Here is a 20,995-nt window from a genome sequence, read left to right as displayed (position 1 = left end):
GCAAATTTCATTTTTCTTTCTCATTTTCATGTTGGAAATTGTTTACACCCTACCATACATACGTACACTAACTTACATAGTGGTACAATGTGTTTGATGTTGCATAACCTTATTATTTTTTTTTTTTCATTTCAGACCCCTTTTTTGATAGTGACAGTGACCCAGATGACCCTGAGCCTTTCCATGGTTTTGATGCCTCGCCCTATACATCAGGTAAGGAATCCTTAACAAATTTGTATAAAATGTTTTATAAATTGCTAAATATAAATTTTTATTAAAAAGTGTACATATGCTACAATTACATCCAACCTTATAATATATTTATGTACCCTATCATTCTTTCCAGATCTAGATGTTCCCTCATCAGTTGATACGAGTATTCACCTCTCCAGAGCCCAAATCAGTTGATACGAGTAGTATCACCTCTCCCATTCCTTCAGGTAAAAGAATTCTTCATTTTTTATATTGAACATACGTATTACACACTACATATGTCAAACAGTAATAACATGTGCAGTAGTTACAGTAGTAGAACTATCATTTTATATATTTTTTTATCATTCCAGACTCCCAAGCACTGCCCATCCCACTCCATAGCCCAGCCACCCACTCTCTAGTACCATATGGCCATCCCAGTAAGCAAGCCAACCACTAGAATTTGGTAAGGACATTTTTTTTATTAATGTTTTTATTATTACATATGTAATAACCATGTTATGTATGTAACATACATACTATAATCATATGTACTATTACATTATCATTCCAGACTGGCATGCACCTGTGACTTACATAAACCAGACCTCTACATAGCCTACATGTCTTCATTTTGCTGAAGGTAAGGAATTCTCAGTTGTGTTTAATGTTTGCATACGTACAATAAATTTTGTACGCCTAAGTGGTTACTTACTGTCCTTTAATATTAATTCTTCATTCCAGACTGCCCATCATCCTAGCCTGTTTATCTGTGATAAAGCACACTGAAGTTAGGTTTGGGAATGCATCCTTATCATGAATGCTCTACACCTCCACCTCCATCTCCCACAACCTAGGTAACAGCTTTGAGACTCACTAAAAGTTGGTAAGTTATGTAAGGAATTTCTAAATTAAGTTTTATACTACATGTTATATGTGATATTAAACCACTGTAACTGGTGCATATTACTGTATGTAACTTACTCTGCATAGAGGACTTACTGACAAAATTATTTTTTGTACATTCCAGAGTCCCCTGAATGATGTAGGCTATGGGGCCATATAAGACTTTGTCCATCCAGGGTTACATTGAACGACAACTTTAAAACTAAAAGTAAGGAATTAATTAACATACATTAACTCTTTTAGTACTCTTGATATATCTACAGTAATTAACATATTGCATTCACAACTTTCGTAGTGTACTATTTTGTACACTAATTTTGTTACTTTTTCCTTCCAGAACCAACATTTTTCACACAACTCCAGGTTGTTACTAACAAATTACTACAAGTGTCATCAAGGGATAACTACAAAGTAGAAGCACCATTTTTGGATGGAAAAAACCCTTCAGGAAAGTATACGTATCACATGTAACATGTAGTGTAACAAAAGTATGAACAGTAAGGTTTTTTTAATACAGAGTATTTACATACGTACATAACTTTTTTTACAGGAATTTCCAACCAAGTTTGATTATGTACATACATGTTATACACACTGTACGTATGGTTACTGTATGTAACTTACTAAACATACATAACATGATTTAACTTTGATACTTTTTTGGTACATTCCAGAAAACCAGGACCCCCTCCATGATGCAGGCTATGGGGCCACATAAAACTTTGTCCAGGGTTACTACATAACATAGCACGACAACTGTAAACTATGTACTACTGTACTAAAGGGAAGGAATTATACATAGTAGTAAACATACATTAAGTAAGTTTTATACGTACATACTAAAAAAAAGTGACCAAGATCTCTCACATGGGATAAGTGATCAAGGTCCCTCATGGAATACTGTACACTCCCTGCTGAACAGGGGGTGTAGACCAATCATTTACAATATGCATACCAGTTTGATATTAAACCACCTGTATGGTGCATATTACTGTATGTAACTTACTATGCATAGAGTACTTACTGACAAAATTATTTTTTGTACATCCAGAACCCCCTGAATGATGTAGGCTATGGGGCCACATAAGACTTTGTGCATCCAGGGTTACATAGCACGACAACTTTAAACTAAAGGTTAGGAATTAATTAACATACATTAACTAAGTTTTATACATGTTATATATGTGATATTAAACCACTGTATGGTGCATATTACTGTATGTAACTTACTATGCATAGAGTACTTACTGACATACTAATTATTTTTTGTACATTCCAGAACCCCCTGAATGATGTAGGCTATGGGGCCACATAAGACTTTGTGCATCCAGGGTTACATAGCATGACAACTTTAAACTAAAAGTAAGGAATTAATTCACATACATTAACTTTTTTACTCTTGATATAACTCAAAGTAAGGAATTATAAACTAAAAGTAAGGAATTAATTAACATACATTAACTCTTTTACTCTTGATATCTATAATTTACATATTGCATTCAGGACTTTGTGTAGTATTTTGTACTAATTGTGTTATACTTTTACCTTCCAGAGCTACTAGACTGGGATTTTAGTGTACTCCAGGATCTACCAAAGGATTACATACTACGTAGTGTACAGTGCATAATAGTGTTTAGTGTATAATCTAAACCTAAGGATTAAGTGTAGTACATTGTGCTTTATAGTGTCACAAGATTTAATCAGAATTATACCTTCAAGAACCATCCTTTGCCATTGAAATAACCACACTACACATCATGCAATACTTGCATGTCACACAGGTAAGGTCTCTCTAACTTTTTCTTAGTTTAAGGCATATTTCCAAGTGTCGTTCCGGCTTACGACGCGCCTCAAGAACGGAACCCCCGTCGTAACCCGGGGACTGCCTGTATATATATATATATATATATATATATATATATATATATATATATATATATATATATATATATATATATATAATCTGCTTTATTTGACTATTCCCGTTATTCTTGTTTTATTAGTCATGTTTGCCTTTCTTCTCATCCTTTTCATAATTGCTTAACATAATTAACTCAGACCTAGCTATTCAAAGTCAAAAAGCAATCATGAAAAAATCAAACGAATATAATTCAGTCTTATTTTCTATCGAATCCCTTGCATATCATCCCGTTTCATTTGGACACCTTGGAAAGCTGTGGGAGTCAAAACTGACGAATACATTAAGAAGGCTACTTTCCTTAAAGCTTTCTTAGGTTGATTTTTTTTTGTAGCTATTCATTTCTTTCTTCTAAATAGAAATGAATTCAAATTAGTTTCACATGTACATACTAGACCTATCTACCAATAAGCATATTATAAGCCTAAGCAAAGGAGGATAAGAAATATGAAAGGTGACGTTCTCGTTTAAGTCTATTTCATATGTTTTTTTTTTTTTTTTTTAAGAAAAAACATACTGCTTTAATCAAAGGTTGCTCTCTGACGGCTACAGGGTGTAACACGAGTGTATGCACATATTTTGTGGAACGAAGATAAAGTTACTTTGAACAGAAAATATTTTATAAACATGCATTTTAATTCGTCCGTTGTCGGTGCGGGGAATTTTAAAATAACCGTTATCATTAGTGATGCTTTCACGAGAAGGAGTTCGTAGTGAGACTGAGAAGTCGGATCTTCGCTTGAGATGTAGAAGAGAGCGGAGGTGGCGTATAGGAGTGATGGAAGGATTAGGCCGATGTTAATAAAGTATCTCCCAATAAAATGTATTCTTTAGGTTTTGAAGAAAAAAATGCATGCATCATTGAAACCGTTTCCCTCCCTATCCGTGGTATTCATTGGCCACCGATAAAAAAAAAACAAAAAAAGAGTAAGCCTAACTGAATCTCTCATCCATCAAAGATAAGTTTGCTTATTCATTAGACTTATTCATTAAACAACTATCAAAGACTTCAAGTGTAGATTTAAAAATCTCTTCCTCTCCACCTAAAGTATTCATCAGACACCAGTCATAAGCGTAGAGCTAGTTATGATTCTTGGTTCAGCAATGTTGTGACGAGGCACTAGAATTCAAAGTTCACAAATGAATATTGTCTTGCTCTCATGTGGTGCTTCGAGGTGTTCCACCTCTAGGCCCATGTTCTAAATTTTGCCGTTCTTTAAACAATTTTATTCATCTATGTATGATTCTCTCCGGTTTATTAAGCTTTCTTGATATCTCTCCAACAGGAACTTGCACCGAATGCAGTGCAATAATTCTCTCGCTCATCGAGGGACGTTTCTTAGACCGATAAATGACACATTGACATTAGATTCCCGTGCACATAACATCAAAAGCAATAGAGTGAGGTCGCCTGGTTCGCACTGTTAAGATATCTTTTTTTTTTTTTTTTTTTTTCTTTTTTTTTTAAATTTGATAGCATTTTGTGAGATTCCAATGTTTTCTGTAAAATTTAACAAATGGAATAGTTCAACTATCTTCAACTTAATATTGAAATGATAATTTAAGGACTATGTTTATGCGATACTACTAGTGATAGGTGTCTCCTATCTACGTATTTGGTAATGTATATCTATGGTTGTGATATGACGTTTTTTATCACTTCGTTTCGTTCACGTCAATTTTGTTATATGGAAAATAGTTTTACACAATAACATAACATAATGTTCTAAAGATATCAGTGACTGTTTTTAATGTCATTACACACGATTTCTTCAATCTTTGAAAAGAAAAATAGATAAATAAGGCATGAATCGTGCGTCAGGCAGGTGAACGAAAAACTATGAAACTCTGCCACGAGTTTTTTGGCCAACAGTACATATTAGTAGTACGTATTAAGTTAGGTATTGAATGGTCCAAATTGTTGTATTTCATTGTTTATTGGTCAATTTAGCTTTATCATAAAATTTACTGGGGTGTTTTTGTAGGGCTTGGAACGAATTAGGCAATTTCTGGGCTTAGCCTGTGTCGCTCAGTGAAATGGTTCGTTTAGCACTCATTTCTAAGGTATAAATATTGCTATAAATACCAGAGAAAAAGCTATATAGTAATGCCAGAATAGTCCGGCTCCCTCACCTTTATTTAAGGTGTCGGTATGGTATCTGGGGCGAGTGAAACCACTACCAGAGGTCCCTCTGCCGTTTAGTCTCTTCCTTTCTCAATATCCCTCGTCTACAGAGGAGCCGTTCCAAGCCCCCGCTACCCGCTACTGCTACAACTAGCGCTTTGTTTACCATTCCTTTCGATAGCACGACTTCGCTAACACGCGTTTTTTCTTGTGTAGTGATTTCGCTTTGGAATTTCTCCTTCTTGCATCATGGAATGTCAGGTAGATACTGCATCTAAGTTGAGTACTGCAATTAATGTTTGGTATTATTCAGAGGTAGCGATACGCACGTTTAACCGTGTTTTAATGGGTTATATGCGGGAGCGGCAGCCCGCACGTTGCCGCTCTCACGCCGGCATTTTGTGGCTCGCTACCAGCGTATATTTACTCTCTCATCGTACACCAATTGGTCTCCTATACTCCTAGACTCCCGGACAGCCTAATCAAAGCGGAATACGACACTCGATTAAGGCTCAGCAGGTCCCTCAACTCCGCCACCATGGCTGAAATGACGTCCCTCATTTATGCGAATGAGCCGTTATTTAAAGTCCTTAACAAGTCACTACTACATACAGTGCAGTGTGACTTGTACGATTTCATTATAGCACAGCGGAATTGTAGGAAGCACATCCTGGCGAACACATCAATCCGTCATGAACCCAATAAGCTGATCGGACCCTCCATCTGGGGAACAAACCTTTTCCCTGATTCCGCCGTTAATGAAGTTTTGGCGGAAGCTGCGAGGGTGAACCAGAGTCTCAAGATCCGTTGGGGGCTCATCCCAAAAAGGAAACCTGAGGCCACCGGATCGAATCCAAAAGGAAAGAAGAGGCTGAGGAAGTTCCAGCCCTTCCAAGCCTCCCAACAAGACTATGGTCCAGGCAGTTCCAGTGATTCAAGTAGGTCAACCGTCTACATCGAAGGCACAACCGCAACAGCAGTATGTGCTTTTGGCTCAGCCGCCACAACAAACTCAGGCTTCGACCTCCTTCGCCGTCTCTCCGGCTTACAACACGACCTTTGAAACTCAGATGTTTCAAGGGTACAACAGGTTCGCCAGAGGCAGCCGCGCCAGAGGAGCCTTCCGTCACAAAGGCAGCAGAAGAGTTTCCAACCGAGGCAAGGGCTTCCAGGGAGCATGTGGTGGCCGCCCATCTGCCAACCAGTGAGAATCCCCAGGTAGGAGGGAGGCTGTACCTCTACTGACACCGGTGGGGGTTCAGCACCTGGGCACAGAGTATTGTGACCAAAGGTCTGGGATGGAGTTGGCTACAAGGTCCTCCCCCATCCAACACCTTTTACCAAAAACTGACGGCGGAACTGATAGAGTATACCCGTGAACTACTTCAGAAAAGGATAGTATCATGAGTCAAAAACTAAAAGTTTCAAGGGGACTTGTTCAGCGTGCCAAAGAAAGACTCGAACAAACTAAGAATAATCCTAGACTTGTCCCATCTAAACTCATTCATTCATTGCTACAAGTTCCGAATGCTGACCGTTTCGCAGGTGCGGACCTTGCTTCCCCGTGGGGCCGTCACCACCTCTATAGATCTTACAGATGCCTGCTATCATATCCTGATAGCAAGACACTTCCACCCATTCCTAGGCTTCAGACTAGGAAAGAAGGTTTATTCCTTCAAAGTAATGCCCTTTGGGCTCAACATAGCGCCCAGAATATTTACAAAGATAGTGGAAACAGTGGTCCAGGAATTGAGGACTCAGGGAATAATGTTAGTAGCCTATCTGGACGACTGGCTCATATGGGCCACAGACGTCGAAGAATGCCGCAAAGCGACGGTCAAGGTAATAGAGTTTCTGGAACACCTAGGTTTCCAGATAAACAGGAACAAGTCCCGGCTAACTCCGGAGTTACGTTTCCAGTGGCTAGGAATCCGGTGGGATCTACTCTCACACTATCAATTCCGCCGACGAAGCGAAGAGAAATAGTCAAGGCCATAAGACAATTTCTCAAAAACAAGCAGACGTCCCGGAGGAACCAGGAGAGAATCCTAAGTTTACTCCAGTTTGCATCAGTGACAGACGTGCTGCTGAAAGCCAAACTAAAGGATATAAACCGGGTTTGGCGTTCAAGAGCAAACCGGAGATCCCGGGACAAAATTTCAAGCATTCCGGCGATCTTACACAAGAGACTCCGCCCCTGGACAGAGAACAAAAGTCTGTCGAAAACAATACCCTTACAATTTCCTCCGCCAGCTCTAGTAGTCCACACAGACGCCTCCTTGAGCGGCTGGGGCAGATACTCACAATTCAAGAAAGTACAGGGAACCTGGTCAATGTCATTCCGCCAGCTACATATCAATGTACTGGAGGCAATGGCAGTGTTTCTAACCTTGAAAAGACTTTTACCAGCCAAGAAAATCCATATCAAGCTGGTATTAGACAGTGCAGTGGTTGTCCACTGCATAAACAGGGGAGGCTCCAAGTCGAGCCATGTGAACCATGTGATGATAGCCATATTTGCCCTAGCTGACAGGAACCAATGGCACCTATCAGCCACTCACCTAGCAGGAGTGAGAAATGTAGTGGCGGACGCTCTGTCGAGGTCCACTCTGCTGGAGTCGGAATGGAATCTAGACGGAGGGTCATTCAAATGGATCTGCCAACAGGTTAGAGGCCCTTAAATTCCCAGCAGTGGCAGTAGGGAACACAGTTTCCCCTGACACCACATAGAGCAGTATTAATTAGTTTAGTAGCCTACGTCTCTCTCTACATCTCTCTCTCTCTCTCTCTCTCCTACCTGCCAGGGCTTCAAGTGGATCTTTTTGCCACGGAGTCGAACCACAAACTACCATGTTATGTGGCCTCCAACCTGGACCCTCTGGCTTATGCCGCGGACGCTATGGCAATAGAGTGGAATATCTGGGAGAGAATTTACCTCTTTCCTCCTGTGAATCTACTACTGAAGGTCCTGAACAAACTCAGGACTTTCAAAGGTCACATTGCACTAGTGGCCCCTAACTGGCCCAAGAGCAATTGGTTCCCTCTACTAGTGGAATTAGGACTCCGGCCCCAGCGGATTCCCAATCCCAAACTGACGCAGCTGGTACAAATGCGGACTGTGTCTGCTTCCTCAGGAATTCAGAAAACCCTAACTATATGGACTTCATGAAGTTTGCGGCACAGAAGGATGCCAACATTGATCCTCAGAACATACGGTTTCTAGAATCAGATAAACGAGAACCAACCCTGCGTCAATATGATTCAGCAGTAAAGAAGCTAGCCACCTTTTTGAGGAACTCAAATGCACAAACCATGACTACGAATCTAGCAATAACCTTTTTCAGAACCTTATTCGAAAAAGGATTAGCAGCAAGTATGATTACTACAACCAAATCGGCACTTAAGAAAATTTTCCAATTTGGATTCAATATTGATCTGACAGATTCGTATTTTTCATCTATTCCAAGGGCTTGTGCTAGACTTAGACCAATAGACAGACCTCGAACGGTCTCTAGCTTTGGACACTGTTAACGAATCATGTTCTTATATAACGCTCCTAAGGAAAACATTATTCCTAATAAGTCTAGCCTCAGGAGCCAGAATTTCTGAACTGTCAGCCCTTTCTAGGGAACCGGAACATATTGAGTTCCTTCCCTCAGGAGAACTATTACTCTTACCAGATCGTCAATTTTTGACAAAAAATGAGGACCCACAAGATAGATGGTCCCCATGGAAGATTGTCCCACTGCCTCAGGACCCGTCCTTATGTCCAGTTAATTCACTAAGAGCTAACTTAAGCAGAACTGCCTCAAAATTTTCAGGTCCCTTGTTTATCAGAGAAAAGGGTGGCACTATCTCCCTAAGAGGAATCAGACAACAGATTCTATACTTTATCAAGCAAGCTAACCTGGAATCATTCCCATGGGCGCATGATATTAGGGCGGTAGCCACCTCAATTAATTATTTTCAACATATGAATTTTGATGATCTCATAAAGTACACAGGCTGGAAATCTCCGACAGTATTTAAACGCCACTACCTAAAGTCGTTAGAGGCCCTTAAATTCCCAGCAGTGGCAGTAGGGAACACAGTTTCCCCTGACACCGCATAGAGCAGTATTAATTAGTTTAGTAGCCTACGTCTCTCTCTACATCTCTCTCTCTCCTACCTGCCTCGCTAGCATTCTTGACCTTAGGTCGGTTGTTTCTGGGTTGCACATTGTACCTTGGCTTGCACCTATGATGTATCATGATGAATTGGATAGTACATATGTATATCTGGGTCTATGATCGTGTAATTAAATTCCTGTTTATTGGTGTGTGATTTATTAATGTTACCTGTTGGGTTATACGACCCTAGTTAGTAGATAAGTTTTTAGGATAAGGATTATTAAAATTCTCATAGTAATAAGGAATTTTATTACTTACTTGTAGATTAAATAACTAATATTAAATAGTATTTAAGGTTATTCAAGTTTCAATTTCCTTACAGTAATTTATCTACACTAGCTTTCCAAGCTGGTGGGGCCAATTCTCTGTTACTATTTCACGGAGCGACACAAGCTAGGCCCAGAAAAGGGATTTTGACAAAGGAAAAATCTATTTCTGGGCGGTGACGCACCCTCTATTTCCACACCCTATCTGGCCCAAGCTTGGGTGCTATCTACAGGAATGATAAACAAAGCGCTAGTTGTAGCAGTAGCGGGTAGCGGGGGCTTGGAACGGCTCCTCTGTAGACGAGGGATATTGAGAAAGGAAGAGACTAAATGGCAGGGGGACCTCTGGTAGTGGTTTCACTCGCCCCAGATACCATACCGACACCTTAAATAAAGGTGAGCGAGCCGGACTATTCTGGCATTACCATATAGCTTTTTCTCTGGTATTTACAGCAATATTTATACCTTAGAAATGAGTGCTAAAGGAACCATTTCACTGGGCGACACAGGTCACCGCCCAGAAATAGATTTTTCCTTTGTCAAAATCCCTTTTACATGTAAAATGCGGTTCAAAATACGAAAAGCTCAGGTTACAAAGGCTGCCTCGGAACGGATTAATTTCGTATGTCAAGGTACCACTGTACTTACGCATATAACTTATCTAGCCCTAAATCCCCAAAACTGCGCCAAAATTTTACCACAGTGGCAACCCTGTTACCTCCTATTCTGTCCACCAGTTAACAACACAGCCGTTTGACAGTTACAAAACCTTCCCTTGAAAATCAGTTGTGAGAGGCAGATCGTGGTGAATGATGGGTGGGACTAGATCAATTATACAGACAAATATTATTAATATTAATTTTACTATAAAAATTCCATATTAATAAACATTATCTTAATATAATTTCTCTAGCCCGATTAACCACATTGAAAAGGAGGAGGGAATCTGAATAAAAGTTCCCTTTCGGGCAGAATAGGAGGAATCAACATAATCCAATTAATGGAATAGAAAGAAAAAGAAAAATTAATAAAAGGATATAAAACAACAAAGAAATATAAATCATATCCTGAGTTAATAACTCAACCCAAAGTCTAAGATACTAATAACTCTCTAAGTCTCCTACTGTAATGCTGATGAACTGCGGTAGTAAAGGACAAAAGTCAGGTGACCAACCAGGTCACAAGTCAGACAACATCAGGGACAGAAAGGCTGCATCCTGATGACTTCATCAATCACTAAAACCACCGGTGATACCTGCTCTCTCACGAATGTCTGGCGCCAAGAGAGAGGAGCACGGGAAAATTGACAACTCTGTCCCGAAGGATGAGCGCTTGAATCACCTGAGCACTTCAATACTAATACTAAGCGACAATTGGGAATGTAACAACACAACCCAACGTCAGCGACAGTGAAAACATCTCATAAGCAACTCCTTACCCCCACTGTCTGCTGCCGAGAGAGAGAGAGGAGAACGGGTTATTGGCGACTCCTTTCCCAAAGGATGAGCGCCTGGACTGTCTGAGCGGTTCAGTGCTAAGCGAACATTGGGGGGTGTATCAACGCAAACCAACATCACCAGCGGTGATATCATCTCATGAGTGACTCCTGACTTGAGCTTTTCTGGAGCCAAGAGAAAGGAGCGCGGAGCAGAAGGCGACTCAGTCCTGGAGGATGAGTGCCTAACAGTCCACACTGGTCTCATGTTAAGTGATCATCTGAGGGTGTAACAATGCAACAGAATTCGTCAACAAGAAAATCAGAACTATTGAATATCGCCTGATCTCGCATGAGTATCCGACCTGAATAAAAAGGTGAGACAAAAAGTAGATGGTGAATGAGTCGTCAGATGACAGCATACAACCCATCAACTAATTCCATGTCCAGACAGACAATGGGAGAAGCGTGAGTTGTTAGGACAGGCGAACAAGTGGTTAGTCTTCCCTATAATCAACTTTGGGAGAAGCGTAGTTGCCAGCGCTGATGACCCAGTGACTAGTCCAATATCAGACTGACAATGGAAGCAGCATAAGTCGTCAAAGCAGCCAGTCCTTATGTCATCAACCACACATATAAATACCTAACGGCCTAATTCCCACGATTAACTAAACCAAAAACTGCCCACAAAAGTTATAATGAAAAAAACAAATACACTACGGGTAGTGACCAAACGTAAAACAGGAAGACTACCTAATTCTTCCGTCTGATGACCATCCCGCCATCACCAACTGGCCCAAAGAACAAAGGTCGCCTAGAACTGGATATACATCTCCCAAATCAAGATGCAAAAACAGAATAAAATGGAACTTTTATGATAAAATGATATTGTAATGATACAATAAAGTTTGTTCATACTTACCTGGCAGATATATAGTATATAGTTATATTCTCTGAAGTCCAACAAAATTTCAAAACCTACGACACACGCAGTGGTCGGCCAGGTGGTTAGTACCCATTCCCGCTGCTGGGAGGCGGGTATCAGGAACCATTCCCATTTTCTATTCAGATTTTCTATTCCCACTGTCTCCTGAGGGGAGGTGGGTGGGTACTTTGAATATATATATCTGCCAGGTAAGTATGAACAAACTTTATTGTATCATTACAATATCATTTTGTTCATGAAACTTACCTGTCAGATATATATATAGCCAAATCCCACCTTTGGAGGTAGGGAGAGACAGAATAGGATTTTAGGAAACATATACATGCAGATGATTGACATCTTGGTTCCATACCTGTTAGCATAGCTGACTTCATGATTACTGTCACCCAAGTCGGCTTTTGCTTTACTAGAGTCTCCAGCAAGGTAAGTGACCTGTATAGCTGGTGAGTTCTAGATGATCTGTCAACGGGAGCATGACCACAATGTGACTAGACCATATTGACCATACTATGAGGGCTAAGAAGTAATATATATCACCACCTGACCAACCTAGCCAAAGTTAAGGATGTTTAACTAAAGCTTACTAATTGAGAAGTCCGCCACCGGCGGCGACCCAACAAGTATAATCAACAGCTCTTCCTAACCATTTTCTACAGGATAGGATGAGTGGTACTTCTTGCCCCCAAGATTGTGTCTGCGGACACGTATGACCCTAGCGAGCAGCAGATCTCATATGTCGTCTTCACATCTCGCAGGTAGTGTGAAGCGAACACAGAGTTGCTTCGCTAAAACGTGGCACTCAGGATGTTACTGAGTGCCGTGCTCTATTGAAATGCCTCCGAGGCCACGCCCTCACCTCGTGAGCATTTAATTTAAAAGATTTCAAATCCTTGTACAAACATGACGAATGAGCCTCTTTGTAAGAGCTCTTTAAAAAGATTGACATGGGCAAGTCTGGTCTTTTTACGGAACACCGCAGATTGTCCGAAGGACCTCGACTTTCCTTAGTTTTATGTAGATAAAATTTGAGAGCCCTGACAAGGCACAGGACTCTCCCTGGATCTTGCCCAATAATTTATGCCATCCCCTTGAGCTCCAAGGTTCTGGGCCAAGGGTTAGACGGGTTTGCATTCTTAGTCAAGAATGAAGGGCTTAAAGAACACACCGCATATGTCCTCTAAAGCCAATATGTCCGCTGATGGCTTAAACCTCACTAACCCTCTTTGCCGTAGCTATAGCGGCTAGATATAATAATAAGCCTTTCCGATCACGTACTTTAAGTTCGCAGAAAGGAGAGGTTCGAAAGGCTTCGACATCAGGAACTTCCAGACTACGTCTAAGTCCCATGTCGGAAGCCTCAAACTATACAGTTTCGAGATTTCAACAGACCTCAAAGACGTGACAGGCTTTGCCGTTCGACAGATCCAAATCTCTTAGTCTAACGGTCATCAACAACATACTTCTATATCCTTTAAAAGACGGGACTGCCAGCTTATCCACATTCCTCAGATGGAAAGGGAAGACGGCAATCTAATTCACAGAGGCCGAGGTGGAGGAAAAGCTATTGTTCCTGCACCATCTTCAAAAACGGCCCACTCCGGTTGGTACACTGCAAGATAGGAAGGTCTTCTTTGCCTTGGCAATAGCACTTGCCACTAGTCCTGAAAAGCCTCTCACTCCGATCGACTTCTCTATAGTCTGAACGGAGTCAGACTATAGACTATAGTCATGATTCCTGGTCCAACAAAAGCGTTATGAGGCAATTCACAAATTAATGTTGCTCAGCAAAATTTAGCTACGCTACTGTATTGTCTTGCTCTCTTGTGGTGCTTCAAGGATTTCCACCTCTAGGCCGGCCCACGTTCTAAATTTTGCCATTCTTTAAACAATTTTATTCATCTATGCATGATTCTCTCCAGTATATTAAGCTTTCTTGATATTTCTCTAACAGGAACTTGCATTGAATGCAGTGCAATAATTGTTTCTTGCTCAGTGGGGGATGTTTCTTAACCCCTTCAGCACTGGGACGTACACGTGTACGTCTTTTACGGTACAGTAATAAAAGACCAGGACGTACGCGTGTACGTCTTTCATCCCTCCTCGAAAAGCAAAGCGTTTTCTTCAGCTTGGATGGTTTCCAGACACAGTATTGTGTACGAGAGAGGTGCTGAAGCTCCACCCACAATTCATTCTAACCAATGAGCGTCCGATGGACGTCGTGACGTCATTATCATATGGGATATTAGGAGGGGTACTGGCCAACATATGCCAGTGCGCCTCAGGCTATTATCTGAGAAGGATGATTACGATTTTGTCCGTAAACCATGTAGATTTGAATTCTAAACCTTTTTCCCTTTTGATTGCAGTTATTTTATGTTTTTTTTTCAGTATCATGTCAGATGATACTGTTTCAGAGTCAGGGTCTGAGTACCTGCCAAATCTATCAGATGATGATTATAGTGATAATTTCTTAAGAGATTGACAGTGACAAAGAGTGTTTGGAAGACACTGAACCTCTTGTCGATGAAGGCTGGCAGTTCATAACTGATCCATCTTGTGACTTGCGCCCAGACCCAGCCCCCCCGGATTCACGGAGGGTGGCAATAGGATTCCTGCTTACACACCAGATTTCACCTGCTTACGTGATGCATTTTTTTTCCCTTTTTTGTGGTGATGTAATTGACAAATTGTGTGAATGGATGAATGCTCGGGCAGAGTAGTACTTTCATTCAACAGGAAAGTGTAAGGTGAAAGGACTTCTATGGAGGCCTGTTACTCGTGATGAGATGTGTTTTTATAGCTTGCTGATGATTATGGGGGTGAATAAACTGCCCCATATGTATAGGTATACGTATTGGTCACGAGATGCTGTTGCTTTTATTATCATTATTATCATCATTATTACTATTATGTATTACTGTTTTATTATTATTATTACCAGTGCTGTAAACATTCATTGATGTATACGCTGTTTCTGTATGAAACCTAGGAATAACTGTTTCAGTAAGAAAACTAGTACTGCTATTACCACTACTACTATTTTACTACTACTTTACTACTTTTTATGCTACTTTATTTCTAATACTTTACTACTATTTCTACTACTTTATAACAGTTCCTACTTCTGCAATTACTTTTTCTACTAAATATTCCTATTGTTTCCGATATTCTTACTATATTTTTTGTAATTTTTTGACAATGGGGTAAAAAATATTCATTGCTATTCGTACACACAATGTTTTCACATAAGAATATAAAGAACATCTAGGCGATGCCTTTTCCAAAGCTCACTGGGCCTTATCAAGAGCTTCTTCCTCAAGTTTTCCTCCCATTTCTTCAAGGGGTAAGCGTAAGTTTAGTGTCAGACTTGCACGTTCTGCTCTACCCCAACAACATCTTCTTCGGCTCATTTCTCCCGAGTACGTCTCAGGTTTCTGATGCCTCGGCTCCATCCTCTGGCATTCGCCCTTTGAAACGAAGATGTTCTTGGCGCAGATCTAAGGGCAGTGGAAGAGCTCAATCTCCAGGTAGTCCTTCTTCTTCTTCTTCCTTGTCTGTGCGTAAGAATTTTCCAAAGTAGGAGTCATTACCTCACCCGTAGACTGTAGTAGGAGCTTTTCTCTCTCACCATTGGTCAGCTTGGCAGGAGAGAGTGGTGGAAGGTTGGGTAGTGGAGGTCCTGAAGGTAGGTTACAAGATCCCTTTTGTTTCGAGACCTCCACTTTCCAAACGTCCTCTTGAGTTCAGTAGTTATTCCCCTCACTTCTCAGGGGGTCAAGCCTTAGAGGAGCTTTTGGCCCTCTTGGAGAAGGATGCCATAGAGCAAGCTCGTCCATATCCTGGGTTGTACTTGCGGGTGTTTGTGGCTCCAAAGGTCTTGGGTGCCTGGCACCCCATCATAGATCTTTCAGTCCTGAGCAAGTTCATTCTAAAGTCCATGTTCCAGATGCAGAAGGTTCAGACCGTTCTTTCATCTGTCAGGAAGGGGGACTTGATGATTTCCATCAACCTGCAGGATGCATATCTGCAAATCCCCATCCATCTGAAGAGCAGACCTTACCTTTGGTTTTTCACAGACTCTGGAGTTTTCCACTTTATGTCCCTTTGTTTTGGCCTCACCACTGCTTCACAAGTCTTTTCTCAGGTGATGGCTCTTATTTCGGCCATACTGCATTGGTTAAGAGTAAGGGTGCTTCGGTATCTGGATGATTGGCTAGTCCAGGCCGACTATCTAGAGAAATGTCTCAGGTCGAGGGAGATAGTTCTGTCTCTTTATGTCGAGTTGGGCATTTGTGTCAACTTCGACAAGTCCAATCTAATCCCTTCCCAGATCATGACTTATCTTAGGATTGTTTTGAATTCCCAGATTTTGAGGGCTTCTCTCTTCAGAAACGGATAGACAAGCTTCTAATTCTGGCCGAAGAATTTGTCCTCCATTGTACAGCCAGTCTCTCTTTGGGGGACTCTGGGCCATTTGTCACCCCTTATCCAACTGGTTCCTGGAGGGCCATCTCAGAATGAGGTCCCATCAGTTGACCCTTTCGCCAGTCATGGGATTTCGTATAGTTGCCACCTGTCCACAATGTCGAAAGGATCTCCATTGGTGGATACAAGTTCACCGCCTCGAGTCAGGGACATATCTTCTTTGAGTTCTGCCGGACCTAATGTTTTGGTCAGACACCTCAGATCAAGGTTGGGGCATGCGTCTGGGCTCTGAAGTTGCTTTGGGCCTTTGGTCAGAGGAGGAGAGGATCATGTCATAAATTGGAGGGAACTAAGGGCAGTGTACACACACTCAAACAAGTGGTGGCAGAGTTTCGTAATTTTTCATTCACTTGCCTGATGCACGGTTCATGCCTTATTAATCTATTTTTCTTTTCAAAGATGGAAGAAATCTTATGTAATGATGTTGAGACAGATAAATAGATACAGTACTTAGTTCAGCCCTTACTCTCTCTCCCTCTGGAAAAGATACATACTACTAATTTATGTCCCTTTAATCAATTGGTATTAACACATGCAAACTTTGTGTGTGTGTGTGTGTACTTTCATAGTGTTTTAAAGGTACTAGTACATCTTTAGACAATATACAAACATAAATTTTTTTTTGTCCGTTACTAAAGAGGGATGATTACCCATCCTGAGAGATTAAAGAGATGAACTCTCTCTCTCTCTCTCTCTCTTCTCTCTCTCTCTCTCTCTCTCTCTCTCTCTCTCTCTCCAGCCTTGTTTGCTGAAAATAAAGTCGTTGTGTAACTCACTCACTCCATTATTGCAAGAATGGTTGGAAGTTACAGATAAATTTTTAAGTAGTAAAAGCATTTGTAGATGGTACATTTTATGGTAAAATAATGATTTACAATACTAATTTTCAAATAATATTAAGAGTAGTATTTATTTTGTAAGATAAATAAATGTTTTGTAAGATAAATAAATTATTTATCTAATAAATAATTTTCAAATATAAATAATATCAATCAAATACTTGATTTGACATATTGGCCAGAGGGGAAGGGGTGTTGCCCATAGAGGCCTATGGATTTCAATCTTTTGATATCGTAAGGAGTTATTCTCTCTCTCTCTCTCTCTCTCTCTCTCCTCTCTCTCTCTCCGAAATAATTCATAAATAGATTGATCACTTGATGTATCAGATATGAGTTTTCTGATTGATTTGAAACTGCTTTGTGAAAATTTGACTATAAAGCTAAGCACTGGGGAACTTCAAGTCATTCAGTGCTTAAGGTGAAAAGAGTTGGAGTGGTTGGACAGCAAGATGGAAGAGAGGAAGTGGGAACAAAGGTAAAGTAACATATTAAAAAGCAGGTGCAGTTAGGGGCTGAAGGGATGCTGCAAACCTTTACTAATGCCTACGGTGTGCCAAATGAGTCAACTGTAATATAGTAAAGAGGAATATCAGTCAATATCCCAAAAAGGCCCTTTCTCCCCAAAAGCAAAAACCATATAAAAAAATATAATTACTAGTTGCTATTGAAATAGTTTACTAAATTTTTTGTGTTACCTTGCTAATAAATAGACAAATGAGCAGACAAACCAAATTAAAAACTACTTCTTTGTTACAAGTCACAACAAATATCATGGAGGTCATCATTGTTCACAACTAAGCAGCAGCATACTTGTCAGGTTATTAAAATTCATTTTTATGTGCTTACAATCTTTTTCTATGGACATACATATTTTCACAATATTTCCATGACTAAATGTACTTTTTGTGATAAAACTATCACAATATTTAGGTATAAGCATTTTTAGAGTTTTTGTGTGTGTTTTATCTATCAAAATACAGTGGACCGCCTTTATTTGCAGGGATTACGTAGGTACCACAACCACCCACAATTACCGAAAATCAGCATTATATTGGAACTACTCTAAAAATGCTTACAATTGTCCATTTTAATAGCTGGAACACCAAATACCCATCTAAAAATGCTTAAAACTGCCTATTTTTACGTTAATTTTTGACTAAATACATTTTCTATGATAAAAATGTATCTAGTCACAAAAATAAGATGAAAATACAGTAATCAATTAATTTTTTTTGACAAAAGTCCATGAATTACCGAATTTTCCACAATTTATTGAAACAATGTCACAAAAAATCCACAAATAACTGAATCCATGATTGCCGAACCGCAAATATGAGAGAGTCCACTGTAGGTAGTTCTAAACTTTTAGAGGGGTTTTAAGTATTTGCAGATTTCAACTATTCACAGGGAGTCTGGTACCCATCCCCCACAAATATGGGGGTCTACTGTACGTACATTGATAACATTACTGCTCATTTCCAATCAAAAGACATATGATGCTTACCAATCTGTCAGAAGTTGGTTTGCCTTGCTCCAGCTGCTGTTTATTCCAAACCAATTCACGAATCTTTTCTTGTTCTTCAGCAGGCAGTGTACTGAAGTCCCTTTCAGCATCAATTTTCTGCATATCTATAGGATCTTCCCCTGACAATAATCTGTTCCACCAACGTTCCTCTTTTTTCTCCAAACTGATCTGTAAAGAAAGTTATTTTATACAGAAAATTTAATTCACGAAAAGCCTTACAAATTTCATCAACTTTCTATATAAATTTAAATATGGCAGTATCACTTAATTAGTATAAATACAGATACCTATGCATATGCAAACAAAATTTGTGAGGTTCTTTATATTCAAGACACTTGAAGTAGCTCCCTTAGTTCCATAAAACAATGGAAAAATGTTCAATGACAAAGAAATGGAGAAAAAATGTGCAGAAATCTACAACTGTTACTTAATCTAACAGTTCTCAGAACAATGGAATCAGACTTAGATTCATGACGAGTAAAATTCTATTAACTAACTGTACAGTCACCCAATGGAAAAATGGTGCAGGTTTCTAATTTATTGTTCGTTGTGGATATATTGCCATATACAGGTGCCAGATTATTTACTTATCAATAAATAATATTCCCTTTCAAAGATGTTATACTTGAAATAAATTAAATTAGAATTAAGTAGATTTGTTCAAAGTATCAAAGATAATTTATTTTGCAAAGTAAGGAAAATATATACACATGAGTCAACTAATTCTAATTTTATTCTTAACTGAAGCCTCTTGACAGCCTAAGCATTTTGAAGTTGGATTTGCTGCTGCTCAAGTGTTGACCCAGTGTATGTAGTGTACTGGGGTGTCATCAGTTCGTCACCTACAGCCGATAAATAATACATTAAGCCTGTCAATATTCTTAATAGCAAAGTGTAATTAAACCAATTTTGTCCTTTGACCAATAAAATAATTTGCACAGCACATTTAGTGGGCCTTAATTTGAATTCTAATTTTGACACCTGATTAGCCCGAGTCTATTTTCAGCAATATATACTCTTGGAAATGTAGTGTGAAAGAACATCTAAATCAACTGAATCTATTTTAACCCTTTAACGCCGATTGGACGTATTAAACGTCGATATAAATTGTCTGTTGGGTGCCAATTGGACGTTTATACGTCGATATAAAAAAAAAAATTTTAATTCGCGGAAAAATAGTTATAGGCCTACTTGGCGAAAACTTCTGAATCACGCGCCTTGGGGGATGCTGGGAGCTCACGGATCAAGGCGTTGTTTTGTTTACAATCCTTACCCAGGCGTGCAAGCACGAATTTCTTTCTCCTCGCACTAAAAAGCATCAGCGACACATCTCAGAAATTATTTCGTCACTTTGACATAATTTTTGCACCATTTCATATTAGCTGTTACATGGAGTATTATATATGAAAATGTGCACAATTTCATGTATAATACAACAAAAAACAACTCATGGTTGTAGCTTTTATCAGTTTTGAAATATATTTTCATATAAATATCGATAAGTGCCAAAATTTCAACCTTCGGTCAACTTTGACTATACCGAAATGGTCGAAAAACGCAATTGTAAGCTAAAACTCTTATATTCTAGTAACATTCAATCATTTACCTTCATTTTGCAACACATTGGAAGTCTTTAGCACAATATTTCGATTTATGGTGAATTTATGAAAAAACTTTTTCCTTACATCCGCGCGGTAACTCTTCCGAAAAAATCAGAATTTTTTTTGTCCGATTGTCGTAATGTTTGCACCATTTTAAATTAGCCGTTATATAAAATTTTATATATGGAAATGTGCGAAATTCATGTAGAATACAACAATAAACAAGCCATGGTTGTAGCTTTTATCAGTTTTGAAATATTTTCATATAAATAACCAAAATTTCAACCTTTGGTCAACTTTGACTCGACCAAAATGGTAAAAAAACGCAATTGTAAGCTAAAACTATTACATTCTAGTAATATTCAATCATTTACCTTTATTTTGCAACAAATTGGAAGTCTCTAACACAATATTTCGATTTATGGTGAATTTATGAAATACTTTTTCCTTACGTCCGCGCGGAACTCTTCTGAAAAAATCATAAATTTTTTCGTCCGATTGTCGTAATGTTTGCACCATTTTAAATTAGCCGTTACATAAAGTTTTATATATGAAAATGTGCGCAATTTCATGTAGAATACAACA

General features: G+C 39.4%; 1 protein-coding gene across 2 annotated transcripts in view; it reads right to left on the bottom strand.

Moving 5' to 3' along the window:
- The window catches only part of LOC135204023 (nudC domain-containing protein 3-like), a 301,510-nt gene that overhangs the window by 61,358 nt on the left and 219,157 nt on the right, over positions 1-20,995 (bottom strand). For both annotated transcript variants that reach the window (XM_064233958.1, XM_064233957.1), the window contains one exon: positions 18,789-18,977. In XM_064233958.1, the coding sequence (XP_064090028.1) occupies positions 18,789-18,977 (189 nt within the window). The remainder of the gene's footprint in view (positions 1-18,788; positions 18,978-20,995) is intronic.

Source organism: Macrobrachium nipponense, chromosome 44 (genome assembly GCF_015104395.2).
Source record: "Macrobrachium nipponense isolate FS-2020 chromosome 44, ASM1510439v2, whole genome shotgun sequence".
NCBI lineage: Eukaryota > Metazoa > Arthropoda > Malacostraca > Decapoda > Palaemonidae > Macrobrachium > Macrobrachium nipponense.
Note: the sequence above shows the minus strand (reverse complement) of the source record. Positions and strands in the feature narration are given on the sequence as shown.